The sequence below is a fragment of the Atta colombica genome, unplaced genomic scaffold (genome assembly GCF_001594045.1).
Source record: "Atta colombica isolate Treedump-2 unplaced genomic scaffold, Acol1.0 scaffold9, whole genome shotgun sequence".
NCBI lineage: Eukaryota > Metazoa > Arthropoda > Insecta > Hymenoptera > Formicidae > Atta > Atta colombica.
Window position 1 is genome coordinate 5,239,551 of NW_017259583.1, and position 16,005 is coordinate 5,255,555.

Sequence of the window (16,005 nt, forward strand, 5' to 3'; positions counted from 1 at the left end):
GTATTTTTGGAAATTTTCAAGTTGGCATCTGTCACTAAGTTCCATGCGTTGTTATGCTAAATCGATATCGGTAAAACGTCGCGTATAATGTTGCCTGATACTTACGTCCCACATGATCTTCACGCTGGTACTGGTCAACGGTTGCACCTCTTTGAGATGTAAAATGTCGCTGTTCAGCCGATCCCTGGCGCGAGTCAGTTCCACTTGCGGTACCGTATGCTGATTTACGTTAGTAGTTTGTACGCCGTCCGACAGTGGTCCGGGCAAGGAGAGCCCCTGGCTATTTTCCGCTCGTACTAGGAAAACGTAATTGGTCTCCGGCCTTAAATCTGTCACCTGTTGATGGATAAAGCAGAAAACCAGATTCGTTAGTTTGACAAATAAATAAAAAAAAATAAATTTTATGTATACACACACGTATAGTCCATGTATGTTGTTTCCTGTTTGTTTAGTAAACTAGAATTACAACCGCTGATGCTATTTTGATTCCGCTAATCATTAAAAAAATTTTTTTTTATTAAAGTATAGAACATTGAAAATATGTGAATATAATACAAATAATTCTAACAATACAAATAATATTAAAACAATTTTTCACTAACCAAAAACAAGAATAGAACATTAGTAAATTGGTATCTTCGGCAGTTCTAACAGGATATCGGCGGTTAACTATTAAACGTTTACTTTTTTTATTATTGCGATATTTACTCTTTCTTTTATACTGCGATGTTCTCTCTGAGAAATACATTCTTGAAGGGCTGGTTAAAACCTTATATTGCGCGACAACGACTTGAAGTATATTGCGTCTGTTTGATACAGGATATTAAAGTCTCTTACGTAGACAGCCATTACTTTGTGGCATTAGGCTTCTCTTTATTAAAACGTAGTTCTAACACGAAACTTTGATATTGGATTTTTCAACAGTAAGCGACTTAGGTTTATCGGTCCGTTACCTAACACCGTAATGTCGCAAACTGTCCTTGCCAGTAGTAGCAGCACGTTCTAAACTTTCAAAAACAATGCACAAAGGAAGGGAAACTGAAAATGCCTACTTGAGAAGATCGTTGAAACTCGAGGCGGGATATAAGCGCTGGGGAAAAGAGGTCAAGTATCATCGCCAATTCTTGATTCACTCACCGTGTAGATGTCGTCGAGAACACCCGTGGCCGCCACTACCCAGCCGGTGTTCAGGTTGCTGCTATAGTACTCAATGTTGTAGCCAATGATCTTGCTTTGACCTTCATGACCCGGGCTCCACGTTAGGGTAACGGAGTTGCTAGTGGCGTTTACTATCCGAGGCTTACTCGGATTCTGTGGCAACGCCGACACGTCGGGCGTCCGATGAAAGCTGGCACCGGTGCTGATGGTCAGGTACGCCGACCAGGAGGTATTGCCGGACTCCGACGAGGCGATACAGGTGTATAAGCCGGAATCATTGGCATGCAGGTCATCGATGAATAGCGTGCCGTTGATGGCCATCGTGATGCGGCCGCCCGGTCGCACGAGTACACCTTCCTTGTGCCAGTGAACCCGCGGCGTGGGTGTACCGACTGCACGACACGGCAACGAGGCGACACTCTTTAGCGGCAGAGTCTGATTCGCCGGGCCCAGCTCGATTATGGGCGGTGGAGTCTCCTCGACGGACGTCACCTATTTCGCCGACAACGATTTTACTTGAAATCTATCTGTGGATCTTATTCAGTGGACAAGAAAATTGGCTGGCTAAATGCCATGCTCTGTCTTTCCTTTAATTCGAAGATATGGAACGAGAACGAGTCCAGAGTTCGTAAAACTTACTTTAATATACTTTAATATACTTTAATAAATAAAATTGAAGAGATATATTCCGAGTAAAATTTGTTTTAATACTCTTTAAATTCTTTGAAGATTTCATTCTTTTGGAATAAAATGTATTCCAAAGAATTTAGAGAGTAACAAGACAAATTTTATTCGGAATATATTTGTTCAAACAAATAAAAGATTAAAAAGATTCTTCAAGTAAACATTAATCAAAAAAGGAAAATGAAAAGCTATTAGGAATCGGCGCTCTAAGTCTTAAATATTCCTTCAATCTTTCCAAAAAAAATGGCTACATAAATGTCCATAATTCGCGATTGGAATCTTAATATTTTAGTTCGAAACTTGATTGACATCTTTTTTTGCTGTAATATCTAGGATATAAATTACGTGCTGGCCACCTATGATACTTGGTTACTGAATTGAACGAATATCCAATCTAACAAGTTCTTTCGAATAGCTACGTTGTTGGAAATATGTAATTCAAAAGTTTCCTTTCTATATTACACCTTTCAACTTTGATCCGTTGCGAGCGAATAAGTTATGGAGTTTTCGCTAAAGTAGATTCGCCGTAATGCTCCCTACATGTAGATAAGAATTTTATTCCAGAATGTGGGGCAACTCCCCTCAGGCTAGGACTGCGGTACCACGGTGCACCAGCCGGAATGGTAATTTTGCACTCATCCAAAAAGGAATGAGGAAGAGAGGAGGGGATGATATAAATATGTATCGAGAAAATGAACCACTTAATGTGCGTGCTCGCCCCTCTCTCTCTCTCTCTCTCTCTCTCTCTCTCTCTCTCTCTCTCTCTCTCTCTCATCCGGACAGATTTATCTTGCCCGTATATTTCAAACTGTTGCACGTTTGTTTAGCACGCGACTTTCGTTGTCCGGATACGCATGATTACGCGTGATTATCGTCAGTTTGCAACTACTAACTACTTGTACCATTGTAGCACGAAAAAAAGAAAAGTCATGGCGTTCGTGACAGAGAAGATTCTCAGGGTCGTAGGTGACTGTCGAGCATGGGATTGAACCACCGTCGAGACGTGGATTACAAGGCTTACGTACCTGAAGAAATACGGTGGCGGTGCTGGCGCCGGCCTGACTAATGGCGCTGCACACGTAGTGGCCCTCGTCCTTCCTGACGGCGCCCTTGATACTTAGACTTCCGTCTTCCGTGACGGTGTAGTGGCTTTGATACGTGTGGCCGGGGAACATTAGTTCCTGAGAACCCTCTCGGGTCCAAAATATCGACGGCTTCGGAGCACCCCGCGCGGCGCATGAGAAAGTGACGTCAGTGCCGGCGTTTACCGTCTCGTCCTTGGGGAAGTTTGTGAATACCGGCCTCGCTGTGATAAACAGTTATTTGAACATGTCTCCTCATCGTATAATTTAGCAATAGTTTCGATTAATCCTTGATAACCACGACCTAATATTTCTTCAAATGCATAAAATGAAAATTTTACGTCATACAATCTTTATAATTTTTATTAATCAATTGAGAACTTTGAAAGATAGATATTTCAAAATAACCTTTTCAGCGATAGAAATATCGAACCTTCTGCATCCTTTTCCGTTTTAATTATTTAAAGCTAATGTAAAATTAATCAGTTGGAGCTAAATTTGTAGTGAATTTTTCGTATAAAAAAAATCTCGTGTGAGAAATAACAGAGTTATGGATTTTAAGTTCCTCGCTTGACTAAAATAGATAAACATTGTTGTATAGGAAATAAAGATCTTAAACGGTCAAGCTGCATCTTTAATGTTTAAATAATTCGAAGTGAATTTATACACTACGTACCCAATTCCCCGCAAACTGCTCATCAAATTTGCAAGATTGGATATGTAGCATATAAATTCACATTGAATTATTTAAGTACTAAATTAGAGATCCAACATAATTATTTAGGACCTTTATCTCAAAAGATACTTTATTTAAAAAAGAAAAATTTTGAAAAAAGAGAAAATTTGTATATATGATCGACGCTATTATGTTCCCGCATACATGTCTGTTCAGAATTCATCTTGCTCACTTGAGCGTAAAGTTTGGGCTGTCTGACTATAATACCGTGTCCATCGTATGATCGTACCCTCCTATCTCGTACACTCCGGGCTACTCAACATGTTCGAATTTTCCAAGCCGCAGATTCGATTTCGCCGTCGAAGCCAGGCGCAAAAGTCGACATCCGACAGGATGCACATTGCGGGGCTTGATATGCGGTGATAATGCGCGTCTGCCCTCCTCTCTGGCACCCCCTTCACTCGTCATGATAATCGTACACCGAGCGCGTAATTAATTTCACGGTCGAGCGGATCCTCGAGTGCAGGGAGGACGGGGCAAGTGACAGAGGGAGGATTAGTACTCACAGTGCACGGTAAGAGTGGCGCTCGCTGATATCGCACCGACGCCGTTCTCCGCGTCGCAGATGTACGTCCCCTGGTCCTGGGGATTCACCCGCTCGATGTGTAAACTTTTGTCATTGAGAATGTGCGCCCGGCCTATCGGCATCTTGCCGTCGTTTCGACGCCACAAGATCTCCGGCTCCGGGTCGCCGCCCACCCTGCAGGCAAACTCCGCCGTCTGTTCCGCGAGGATCGTCTGGTTCGATGGCATGGCCAGGAAGTATGGCTTCACTGTAAAGACAGAGCGAGGATTTAGTTGGAAAATCCCAATAGCGCTGGAAGGAATGGAAAAGGTTTTGATCTATATTCCGAATTACGATCCGCGGCTTTTCATCGGATTCTGAACGGCTCTGTGGTCACAAATTGACACGCGGACGTTATTTATTTAATGCAGTTTGGTTATCACGATTGATCAGTTGGTTCGAAAGAACAAATAATATTTTAGTAATAAATCATAAGTAGACGAATGCATTAAAGCGTTGCATTAATAATGACGTTATGAATACATAATGCTGCTCTGAATTAAAAGATCATCGATGACAATATCATTTCGTTCATTTCCAATATGCACGAAATTGAACTGTCTACCAAATCAGAGCAATATTGAAAAGACGATAAAGCTGGAACAAAATGGAACGCAAGAGCGACAATTAATTATGTCATACAATAGTTATAAATTGTTAAAATGATTGACGATGTCATCGGGCAAAATGTAAAGCACTACTTTTACAATTATCAGTTCTCTCTGGAATATTTTATCCAAATTTGAAACTTAACACAATCATGCCACGCGAGACGAAAAGTACTTATCGGACAATCAGGATTAACGTTAAGTGTGCAGCGCTAAACCAAGCTAAGCTCGATGGTGTCTACGAATCCGTGTTTGGCCTCTTAGTCTTAATCGCAAGGGGATGCGGGAAGGGAAATAGGATATGTTCGTGTTACGAGCTTTTGGTAAGGTTTAAGCCTACAGCACATTCAAAAATAGCGACAGACAAGAAAAGCATAAGCAGTAATCATTTTTTATTTGCTACTACTCATATTATTATCTTATGTTTTAATTTAATTTAATTTAATTTAGTACATATATGGTATATATAGTAATTCAAAATTGAATTATTTAAGCAATAAAAATTCAGCGACCGTTATAAGTATTTTAATTTCTAATATTAATTTAATTTATTTGTGCATCAATTATAAAATAAAAATAAGAATAACAGCGACTAAAGAGTTAAGCGAGAAAAGTTCTTTACTGTAATTAACCAATTTTTTTATTGCTTTAATTTTCTGTGTGCTATGGGCTTTAAACTAGTGGTACATAGATTAACGTAAGCAAAAAGCAAATTAATTTTTTATTTGCTACTGCTTACACAGAAAAATAATAATAACTTGTTTCAAGTATTTTAAAAGTTCATATATCAGTAATTCTATCATAAGTTCATTGCAAGCATCAAATTTATTCAACAAAATTTTCCGAATTTTAATACATAAGTTTAATACTTTTTAATAAAGATTATTAAATTAAAATAAATTTGATTTGTTTAGCATACAAAGTCGCTTCTTCATGATAAAATTTCATAATCCTTCTAAACAAAAGAAATTCCTGTTTTGAGTATATAATGAGTATACTTCTAAAATTTGTAACAAGTATTATTATCAAGAAAATATTTTTTATTAAAAATAATCTCGTTACTTAAAAGAAAAAAATTAATTAAGTGATCATTTTTCTAAACAATAAAATTTTTCTATGTATACCTACATTATTGTTTCATTCTCTATTGTGATTAGCCAATTTATTTATTGTTCATGTCTTACTCTTTTATGTCCGTGTATCTATCATAATTCTTACCATGAACTGTGAGGACCGCTACCGCAGACTCCTTAGTGCCAACCATGTTTTCGGCGATGCATTGGTATTTGCCCTGATCGGCTGGCCTCACGTCAGATATCATTAGGTTACCCCCATCTACGAGGGTTATCCTGAAACGGCCGATGAACGATTAATCAAGACGCGCGACATTTCCCATTCGATAAGAGCGACGGCGACGAAAATTACGACGATTAATTTCCGTCTGCCGAGATCGACCGCGTCTTTAAGCGCCGCGAGTATCGTCGGGGAGAAGACGTAAATGGTCCAGTAATGTTCCCTATATTTCACGTTATCACGTAATACATATATTTATTATCGTAATACATTATTATCGTATTATGTTACCCAAGTTTCGTAACTTGAGACCGGGCGAAAGATCGTTTTTCGTGCAAACTGTCGCGAGACAATTTCGTGCACTCCCCCGTATGTTTAATCGTTCCGTTCCAAGAGACGTAGTTTGTCTTACCCGGCCCGGTTTCCTTCACCAGAGCAGAGAGGAAACTTTCGAGAGAACGACGGGTTTTCGTACGCGCGCCCTTTACCACCCTCTTTCCTCTCTTCTCCTCACTGTCCTGATATTATTTATGCGAGGGAATAAGGCGCGCGAAGGCGCGTACTCAAGACTGCGTACTTGACATTCCCAAGCCGTCCTTACCCGAGGGATCGACTCTTCCCCGCGTCGGCGGTCGCGAGATTAAACGGCCGTCTCGTTGAGGGGGGCGGGGAGGGTGCACATGCACAATATCGCCGCGTATGGAGAACGATGTTCGTGACGACGCGAATCGATCGATAGCTCTCGATCGCGCTCTCTAATTTATAGTGTCAATTAATTTTCGCGCCGGTGGTGCTCGATTACCTCTCCCCTCCCTTTCTCTCCAGCCCTTTCTCTTCCCTCTCAACCTCCTCCCTCCTCCTCCTCTTCACTACGGTACCATTCTTCCATCGTTCTCCATGTCCCGTTTTACCAGGTTCCGCGCGCTTCGATGAGAGAGGAGAGTGAAGAGAGAAGCAGTGGAGAGAAGCGCGGTCTCGACGTTCCGATACGGCCGGATTTAATTCCTATCGGTTGTCCTAATTTATCGCGGCTTCGGGCTTCCATCGGTAAATCCGGCGTGGGGACGGATGGCGGTGATAGAGGAGGAGAAACAAGGGGGAGAATAGGGAGAAGGGAACGGGAGGGGGAGGGGGGGTTTCCGCGGGCCGCCGCCAACGGAGGAGAGTACCCTATTGATCGAGACGAAGGAGAGGAAAATAGCCGTCGAAACGAGCGAGCGAGTGAACGAAGCGCGTGCGAGTTTCGCTTAGTTTCATTTCGTTTTCGAGACGTGAGAGACCTCATCGGGAAGAAAAAAAAATGTCTCCATTTCTCGCCTTCCGTCGAGACTTTGCGCCTCACACCCTCTTTGGAAATCCGAAAGGAACAGAGGGTAAAAAAAGGAAAATCGTATGTCACGTGCCCTCGGGTGCCGGGTCAAAACGTGCTATCGAGTCCCATAGAGGACGGAAATCCATAAAAGAAAGAAGAAGGAATGTGCCGCGTCCCTGAGAGCGTTAAGCTCAACGTATACAATCGGTTGTAAATGGAAGTAATTACACGAGAAAAATCTAACCGTACAGAGATATAGTCCGTATGACGAATGACGGAGATATAATCTGGAACGACGGCGAATAAAATAATGGTAATCGTAGCAGAACTAATTAATTAGTAATTTATTAAGTCGATAAATTATATTCGATCTATTATCTCACTCTCGCGTTACAACATCGTGGATAAATTTCTCCTTAATCTCCGTGATTTTTTTCATCGTTCATTCGAAAAGTTTGATAACAAGAATCTTTTTTTTTCACAGCCCATGACGAAATGACGGGCAATAAAAATCGTAATCATGACAGAGCAAATCAATTAATAATTTATTAAGTTGATAAATTATACTCAACTTTCTTACCCCGCTCTCTCGCGCTGCAACACCGCGGATAAATTTCTCCTTAATCCCTAGCCGTGTTTTTTTTCATCATGCATTCGAGAACTTTCGTAATAAGAATTTTTTTTCTTATCTCCGATGGAGTTTCGCCGATCGGAATAAGGGAGGTTGTGAGGGTTTGCCGACATTCCTCCTGAGAAAGAGAGAGAAAGAATGAGGAGAAAAGGACGGGATCGCGGTGCGAAAAAAACTAAGAGGCGTTCAGTGCCCCATGAAAGTTTGATCGAGTCGATCCACGGGGATTCGGGAGAGAAAAAAAATCACCCGTTCCCGAGATACGAATGGCAGACGGAGGAGCGCGGAAGTGTGCTGGGTCGTTACAACGAGGTGGCTCGCGCAAGCGTACGCTTAAAAGCTTGATCCTGGAAGAAGAGAGAACGAGAGAGAGAGAGAGAGAGAGAGAGAGAGAAATGGAAAGGAAGAGAGCAAGAAAGAGTGAGAAAGGATAAATTCGTATCCCGCCGAATTTATGCGCCGATTCCTGTACAGAAACGAGTTGCGGGTCTCCCCTGTTTCTCGTTCGGCTATAACGTAATCGTCAAGACGTAGGTAAATACGGTGCATACTTTCACGCTTTGTCATATGTCAAATATCATTGCGTGATTTATTATTAAACCGATAAGCCTCAGTGGGAAATTTTATTGACACATCGCGGTATGGATTTACTTCCGATGAAAATATCAGTAACGGCGTTAAATGCAGAGATATTCAATGCGTCATCGAGCACCGCGAATAGAAATGGATGATGTTTAAATCCGAGCCGATAAATGGATGCGGTTAATTTAATCCGTCATCTCTTTTTCAATTTTAATCATAAAATGGTTTATAATAGAGAGGCTATGATAAGTTTAATCTTAACGAATAACACTAGCTATGTAATAATGATATTTTAATATAAAATCGATTGAGATGTCATGTATCGAAATCTTCATAAGGAATTTATATCTATTTAGAACGGTATTTATAGTTCATTTTTACTTTAAGACCGTCTTAAATAATATCTTAAGATGATACAGTCTTCTAATTGACTTATGACATCTTCAAACAATACTTAAGACAAATATAATCTCAAATATAAGAATCAATTATACCAGCCTTAAGGGAATCCTAAAGTTGTCTGTTTTATCGATCATTTTTTAAACAAGTATTTTTTAACTGCTTATATATACAGATTATTTTATAAATAGATTTAAAAATTCTTTTTCACAACTAAAGTATGTTGTAGCAACGATCATACCTGATCGATGTCAATAATACAGTCTTTTTAACTCCAAACTCTTATTCTCTTGCGAGATACCTACTACTAGACATAATTACTGCTTTGTTTTATTTCTCACACCGATTTTATTCGTAGTATACAAATGAAATTTTCCTCTTCCTCAAATGAGATTACCTCTTCCTCTTAGATACTGAAGTCCCTTTCTAAGCACATTTTCTAGAAATACATTTCTACATAGTAATGTTCTTTCATGTAATTTCTAGTGCAATCTAAACTTATTTCAAACGCACAAAAACTCTTCTATCTAAAACTCTTATATGCAACACATATTGTTACGAGTCGACTACAGAAGCTGATGACAATTTTTCAATTTCCTTTCCGTTTTTCGTAAAAATGAAATTGTTCTTGCGGACTGTGTGTTTTGTCTATACTTTAATTGTGGAGGATTTTAAAATCTGGTGTGAATGCAATAAAAAGATTGGAGGATTTGAAAATTAATCACATTTGATCGGTAAAACAGGACAATTCCAGCATCCCCTTAAACCGGGACTTCGAAAAAGCACAGGCAAATGCGAGATAACCGTCCGTATTTGCGTTAGTGGCGGCGTTTGATACGATATTTTTTGTTCTGGCGACGTCCCTTTTACCCCGGCGCGTCGCTGTTAGAATTAAGTTAATCCGGAGTTCCGTCCGTCCCTTTCTCTCTGCTGTCTCCACCCTCTCACATCTATAAAAGTAGATTTCCCGGCCGTAATCCCGCGAGCGTAAAAGTTGCTCTTACTGCCGCGACATTATTGCGTATGGAGACACACAACGTAAAATTCCCATATATAGGCGCTCTATCCTATGTGTGGTGGCGCGACGTTGCAATTTAATCGGGAATGGGCGGGTTTGAAGCGGATGCGACGGCGGATGCGTTCGCGCTTTTAAAGGTTCGCAAATTGCGAACGGAGGGGGTATATTTATTATTGTTTTATCATTCATTCGAAACAAAATCAAATTAATCGCTGTATACTGCGGAGTAACGAGGCGCATTGAAATACTCGGTGCTTATTTTCAAGTTTATTTTGGATTTAATTACTGTTATTTACTTGCTTATGTTTATTACAGCGGTCGCGCGTCCCCGTTCAGTTTATTTAGTAACATTGCAACATTCGGTGTAACCATCTAAAGTGAACGTTTGTCTTGTCCGCTTAGTGCCAACGAGTCGGACGACAATCGGACAAAGGCAGGAAGAAGTAAAGGAAGCTCGCGGCTTAAAGTCATTTTCAAGCAGCTGCTGCTGCAACTCGAGTTGTTCACCAGCAATAGGTCCCCAAGTTTCAAAAAGAGAGGAAAGGGACCTTGCTGGTCCGCCGACAAAATAGTCAACCCCGCATTTAATCATTACGCTTTTTCGTTGCGCGTCGGGCGTGCAATTTCGTTGCGTTTTCGGCCGTCGCGGTGTGTCGAGCGAAATTCAAAGGGACGGGACCGTGGGTCACAAAGAAAGCTCACCGTTTTGTCGCTTCCAGGTCTATTATGTGACCGTTCCTCTTCCAATGGAGGGTTGGTTCCGGATGGCCGCGAGGCGGTCCGCACTCCAGCAAAGCCGTCTCCCCGGCGGCGACCCTCGTGTTCTGTGGCTCCGCGCGAAACTCATCCCGCAGCACTGCAACAGACAACAACCCGTCACGATGATGCACCGCTGCATTACAAAAGACACTACATTGCCAGTTGTCTGTCTGGGACGAGGATACAATACTTCCGCGCGCGCAACTGGGACAACAGGAAGCGAGAGAACGTTTGATCTTTTTTGTTTCTTCTCTTCCTTTTTTTTTTTAAAGGAATGAAAGTAGGGCGTTTTTATACTTATATTTTTTTCATCCTTTATTAACGACGTCATTTTATCGAATCATTCTGATATCGACTTACTCACTGAGAGTGCCATAACTACGTTCAGTTTGAAGCGCGCTCTGAAGTTTTAACAAGCTTTCACAAAAGTCATCCGATTTTTCGCTCGTGTACTGAGGGAGTGTGGAACTAGGACAAACTAAAATGAATTTCAAATACCCGTGACGGGTTTGGAAACACCGAAAAAAAAAAGAAAAAAAAACAGATTGTTCTTGGATGACCAAAGCGTCTCGTTATTCTAGTCGGATTTCATGTGTGAATAATTTCTTTGCTAAAATCGCAGCACCGTAATATTGGTTTTATTCGATAACGTGTTTATTTACGTTTCCATTTTCTAGGAAAGATCTCTCAATATTTCACTAAAATTACTTGAAAAGTATTCAGATAAGGAAAACTCAAACAGCAGCTATTTCCAAAGGAGAATATTTCCGGAATACCCATGCGTCTTTAGAAATTTGTATATGAAAAGAACTAGATGCCCTATTCAGTCTTTGTAAGAATGCAAAGAGGAGGGCGGAGAATAAGCGATATATATTTATATAAATGTGAAAATATTTAAAGGTTGACATTATTCCTCCATTAACGGGAGAATTTTAGATTCGCCTCGGGAATAGATTAAGGCTTATATTTGAATGATAGACCAAAAGTTACAAAATTGTGCCATATGAAGGAAACGAAGATGCATACCATTCATCGGATGCATTATCGGGTTAAGCATGGAATGACTTTGGAATGAGTATATACGGGAAACACGCAGCGCGAGCACGAAACCCGCCGCGTGCCAGCCTGGGAGCTACGAATTGAAATTTGAGACAAACGGAGGGAAAGAGGACGAAAGAGGGAGAGTCAAATGAAGGAAGGGTGAGAAGGGAGAGAAAGAGCTCCCGACAGAAGAAAGGTTGCTTTCATAGACGGCAAGGACGGTTTGAAAAACGTGGGTCGCTATCTCGGATCCAGAGACCCTAACGATTCTGACGGTAAATCAAATGTAACGCAATTTCTCAGAAAACGAGGAGAGGGAGATAAAGGGATCGGCTTCATCGTCCTCGAGTCACCCCGGTTCTGGGTCTAGCTTTCAACCCCTTTTGCTGTGTCGCACTCTGTAAACTTTCCCCGGGAATGACGTACGCGGGAGGTCAGGACCATCCTCATCCCTCCTCTTTCTACGTACTTCGCTCACCCAATCCTCTGCGGTTGCCTGTGTACCTTATACGGTATATATACCGAATTTACGTGAATCCCATAGGCTACGTGCGCGCACGCGGCAACGTGAAAAATGAGGATTGCGCTGCCGTGGGCCAGGTATACGTCACGTAAATAGGTACATGGTGCATACGGAATCAGGATCAGGATCGGGATCAGGCGCGCTCTTTATAGCCTGGGGTTTCCGGATTATTCGAGACTCCTACTGTCTCAATCTAAAAGGATATATAAGATAACAGTGGATAAATGCGCATACGAAATAGGAGCGTAAAACGGATTTTTAAAATCGATTACAGCAATTACGAGACACTTAATTTACTTTTATTTTTAACTCTTAGTACACGATGATTTTCCAATACTTTACTATACACGATGGGTTATTTATATTTTGTGATTAATTTTCATTATATTAAATATACAAAAATTATTGAGTAATTCTTACACATACTTTAATATCTTTAAAAAGTACTTATAAAATTGTATATTTAAAAGAATTATATATAAATGTTATAATTAATTATTTGATGCCTCTACTATAGTTTTTCGAAAAAAAGAAGTGTGCAGAATATGAATAATCCAATAGTGAGAGTTAGTTATACATGACTGACAGAAAAATATTGCGAATATTATTTATATTCTTCGATATTTATTAGTTATAACAAAATTTGATTGCAATGGTATATACATTTTTGTGAAATATATTTTGTTAATTGTAAAAATATAGAATATTACAGATGGCTTATTTGCTAAAAATAAAATTTTATATTTTGCCGTATTTAAAAAAAATATTTATTTCAGTGAAATAAATATATTTCACACAAATAAATTTTATGTATCTTTTTCTTAGTATAATAACATTCTAATATTATTATTATTTCATCGTATATTTAACGTTCTTGAAAGTATTAATTTCTATTAGTCTATTCCATTTTTATCGATAAATATCGCGCATTTACACCATAGTACCAAGAGACACGATAGTGTCAAGAGAATTATAATGTTATAGAATTAATATATTATAATATTTATGAATATTAATTCGAGAGTAATCACCAACAATTTTTTTACATTTCAGCGATAAAAAAAATGTATTATTGTAAAATATTATTGTAAAATATTGTTTTGTGTGACGATACCATTCAATATACTTTTTTTTAATAATTTAGACACGTTAAAATAAAGTGTTGTAAGTGCTAAATTTATCAAAAAAAAAAAAAAAAAAGGGAAAAATTATTTTTTTTACAATTATTACTTCAAAAAAATTCTACAAAAAATTATCACGAAAAAATATAAACAATTCTGCAAATAAAGATTCTGCAAAACAAAATTTTAATTAAAAGCAAATATAATTTTTAAAAAATCGTAATAAAATTTAAAAATTTCAAAACATAGAGTTAAAGTAAAAATTACATAATAGATGTGGCACGCTTAAACTATTCTTTAAAAATCTTCAAGTAGATGCAATTCCACTGAAAACTCACAAGAAAGAAGCGTTACATTAATTAAAATATTTATTTAAAAAATACTATCACAATAAGTTACTTTGTTTAATTTTTTAAATTTATATTTTTTTGCAGAAGATTGTGATTAAATCTATGTATCCATAATGTTCTCTAATATCAGTTTTTGTAATTTCCTGAATAACAAAACTAAATTAAATAAATACTGCTAAAAAGTGATCATAATACAATTACTTATGGTATTATTTTAAATCTTTAGCATAATGTCTAGATTTATATTATGACATATGCAGATTACAATATTACTGGAACTGTTGTTGTTAGCGTCGATCACTGCTATTTTTTGCAGTAGCACATTTTACGGCGGTCATCGTCAGCCGGTCGGCGCGATGCGTGGTCGCCGAAGAAAATCTCAATCTCGTGCGTCGCGTATCTCGTTTACATTTACATAAAGCGAGACTCGAATCGATAATGTGACACGGTCGGGCAGCGCGCGAATGTCGCGACATTACACGGGCGTATCGGCGCCGCGGGTCTAAAATTAGACCGCGCGCTGGCAAAATTATCTGGTCGTTGATGTCTACTACGTATCTGCGCTTGCATTTACATATAGGAATGGCGCGGCGTTAAGGAGCGCTTTATTTATACCGCGAACGCCAAACCGCGCGCCTTACCGACTGTCACGCGATCTCGCATGGCTTGGAGTCGCGCGATCGGCTATCTAAAGATCCTTAAGTAAGAGACTGGATACTATACTTTTTTGTTCCGCCATATTTTTCAGGACCTACTTAAAATAGAATGAGATGGATAAGATAGAATGCATAAGATAGAATGAGATGTCCACGCATCTTATTCTAATAAATTTTGAAAAATATGGTGTAATATGATTTCAATCAGAAGTCTAAACGAAGTCCAATCTCCTACTTGAGGATCTCTAGATATATCTAGAGATCTTCAAGACATTGGATACCATGTGTTCAATCAAGAAATTGGATATCATTCAGACAACTTTTAATTAGTGCTAGAGATCTTCGAGAGATTGGACACCATACGGTTGGTTCACTATATTTTTCAGAACCTGCTTGAGATGAAATGAAATAGATGCATGATTTTTCTTATTCCAAGCAGTTCCTAAAAAAATGTGGCGAATCAAACGTATGGAATCCAATCTCTTACTTGAGGTAAGATCTCTAGCGAAACCCGACTATCCCTCTAGTTGAGTGGTGTTTTTTGGTCCTGCGGAATGAACAGCCCCACGATCGAGCACAAGCACAGAAATTAACTCGCGCTGGCTCGGAGCGCGATTTACTGATCGCGTCGAAAGGCTTCCCTTCGCGAGCGAACTGCGTCTCCCTACGCGAGCGATCGATATCATCGCAGCACTCCCGGGCATCCCGCCGCCGAATCCCCGAGTGTGTTTTCTGTGCCAACGACCGCGCATAATCGATATTTCACAGTTCGAGCCGCAAAGAGGAAAAAAAAAGAGGGAAAAGAGAAATCATTTTATCGGTCGCGTCGGAAGCGCCGTTCCTACAATCGGCATGAACACCGCGACTATATATCCCGGCGTCGCGGATCGTTAGCCGCCGTAAAACACACACGCACGTTGTTACGTCTGGTACACGTGCGCGCAGACACCGGAATACACGCGTATACACGGGGGCTCACGCACATCGCCACTTCCCTTCCCGTGTAATGCCGTTAATTTGGTATTGTAGGCGATCGTGGCTAATGGTTTCCAGCCGGGGAGTATCGACCAAATTTCGATGACGCCGTATTATCGTTCTACTGAATGCGCTTTAATGAAGCGTGCATCCAGTCGAATAACGAATGTCTAACGACCCGGCCCAATTATGTGACAAGAAATCGCAACATTGTCGCGCAACATGAGCGAGCGCGTCACTTTCGCCGAAATGTTTAGACGAGGCAAAACTTCGTCCTGAGGGTCGTTGGTCAGGAAGAAACGTGTCACAAAACAGAGGGGCGAAACGACGAAACTTTGGCACTATTAACGTCGACAAGATACGGGCTGTTCATGCGGTGTACACGAGTTCTCTATGGGAAATCAACGATCCTCTCTCGGGATCTTACTTGATTTAAACTTACAGGTTGACTTTTAATATTAGAGGATATGAATAAAACCTTTGCGAATTCTATATTTCTATATATATATATA

At 39.9% G+C, this 16,005-nt stretch overlaps 1 protein-coding gene across 1 annotated transcript in view; it reads right to left on the bottom strand.

Moving 5' to 3' along the window:
- The window catches only part of LOC108693297 (roundabout homolog 2-like), a 120,136-nt gene that overhangs the window by 3,134 nt on the left and 100,997 nt on the right, over positions 1-16,005 (bottom strand). The window contains exons 3-8 of the mRNA XM_018202172.1: positions 10,771-10,924; positions 6,052-6,182; positions 4,167-4,433; positions 2,868-3,148; positions 1,138-1,650; positions 106-336 (exon numbers count right to left, since the gene is read on the bottom strand). Of these exons, the coding sequence (XP_018057661.1) occupies positions 106-336; positions 1,138-1,650; positions 2,868-3,148; positions 4,167-4,433; positions 6,052-6,182; positions 10,771-10,924 (1,577 nt within the window). The remainder of the gene's footprint in view (positions 1-105; positions 337-1,137; positions 1,651-2,867; positions 3,149-4,166; positions 4,434-6,051; positions 6,183-10,770; positions 10,925-16,005) is intronic.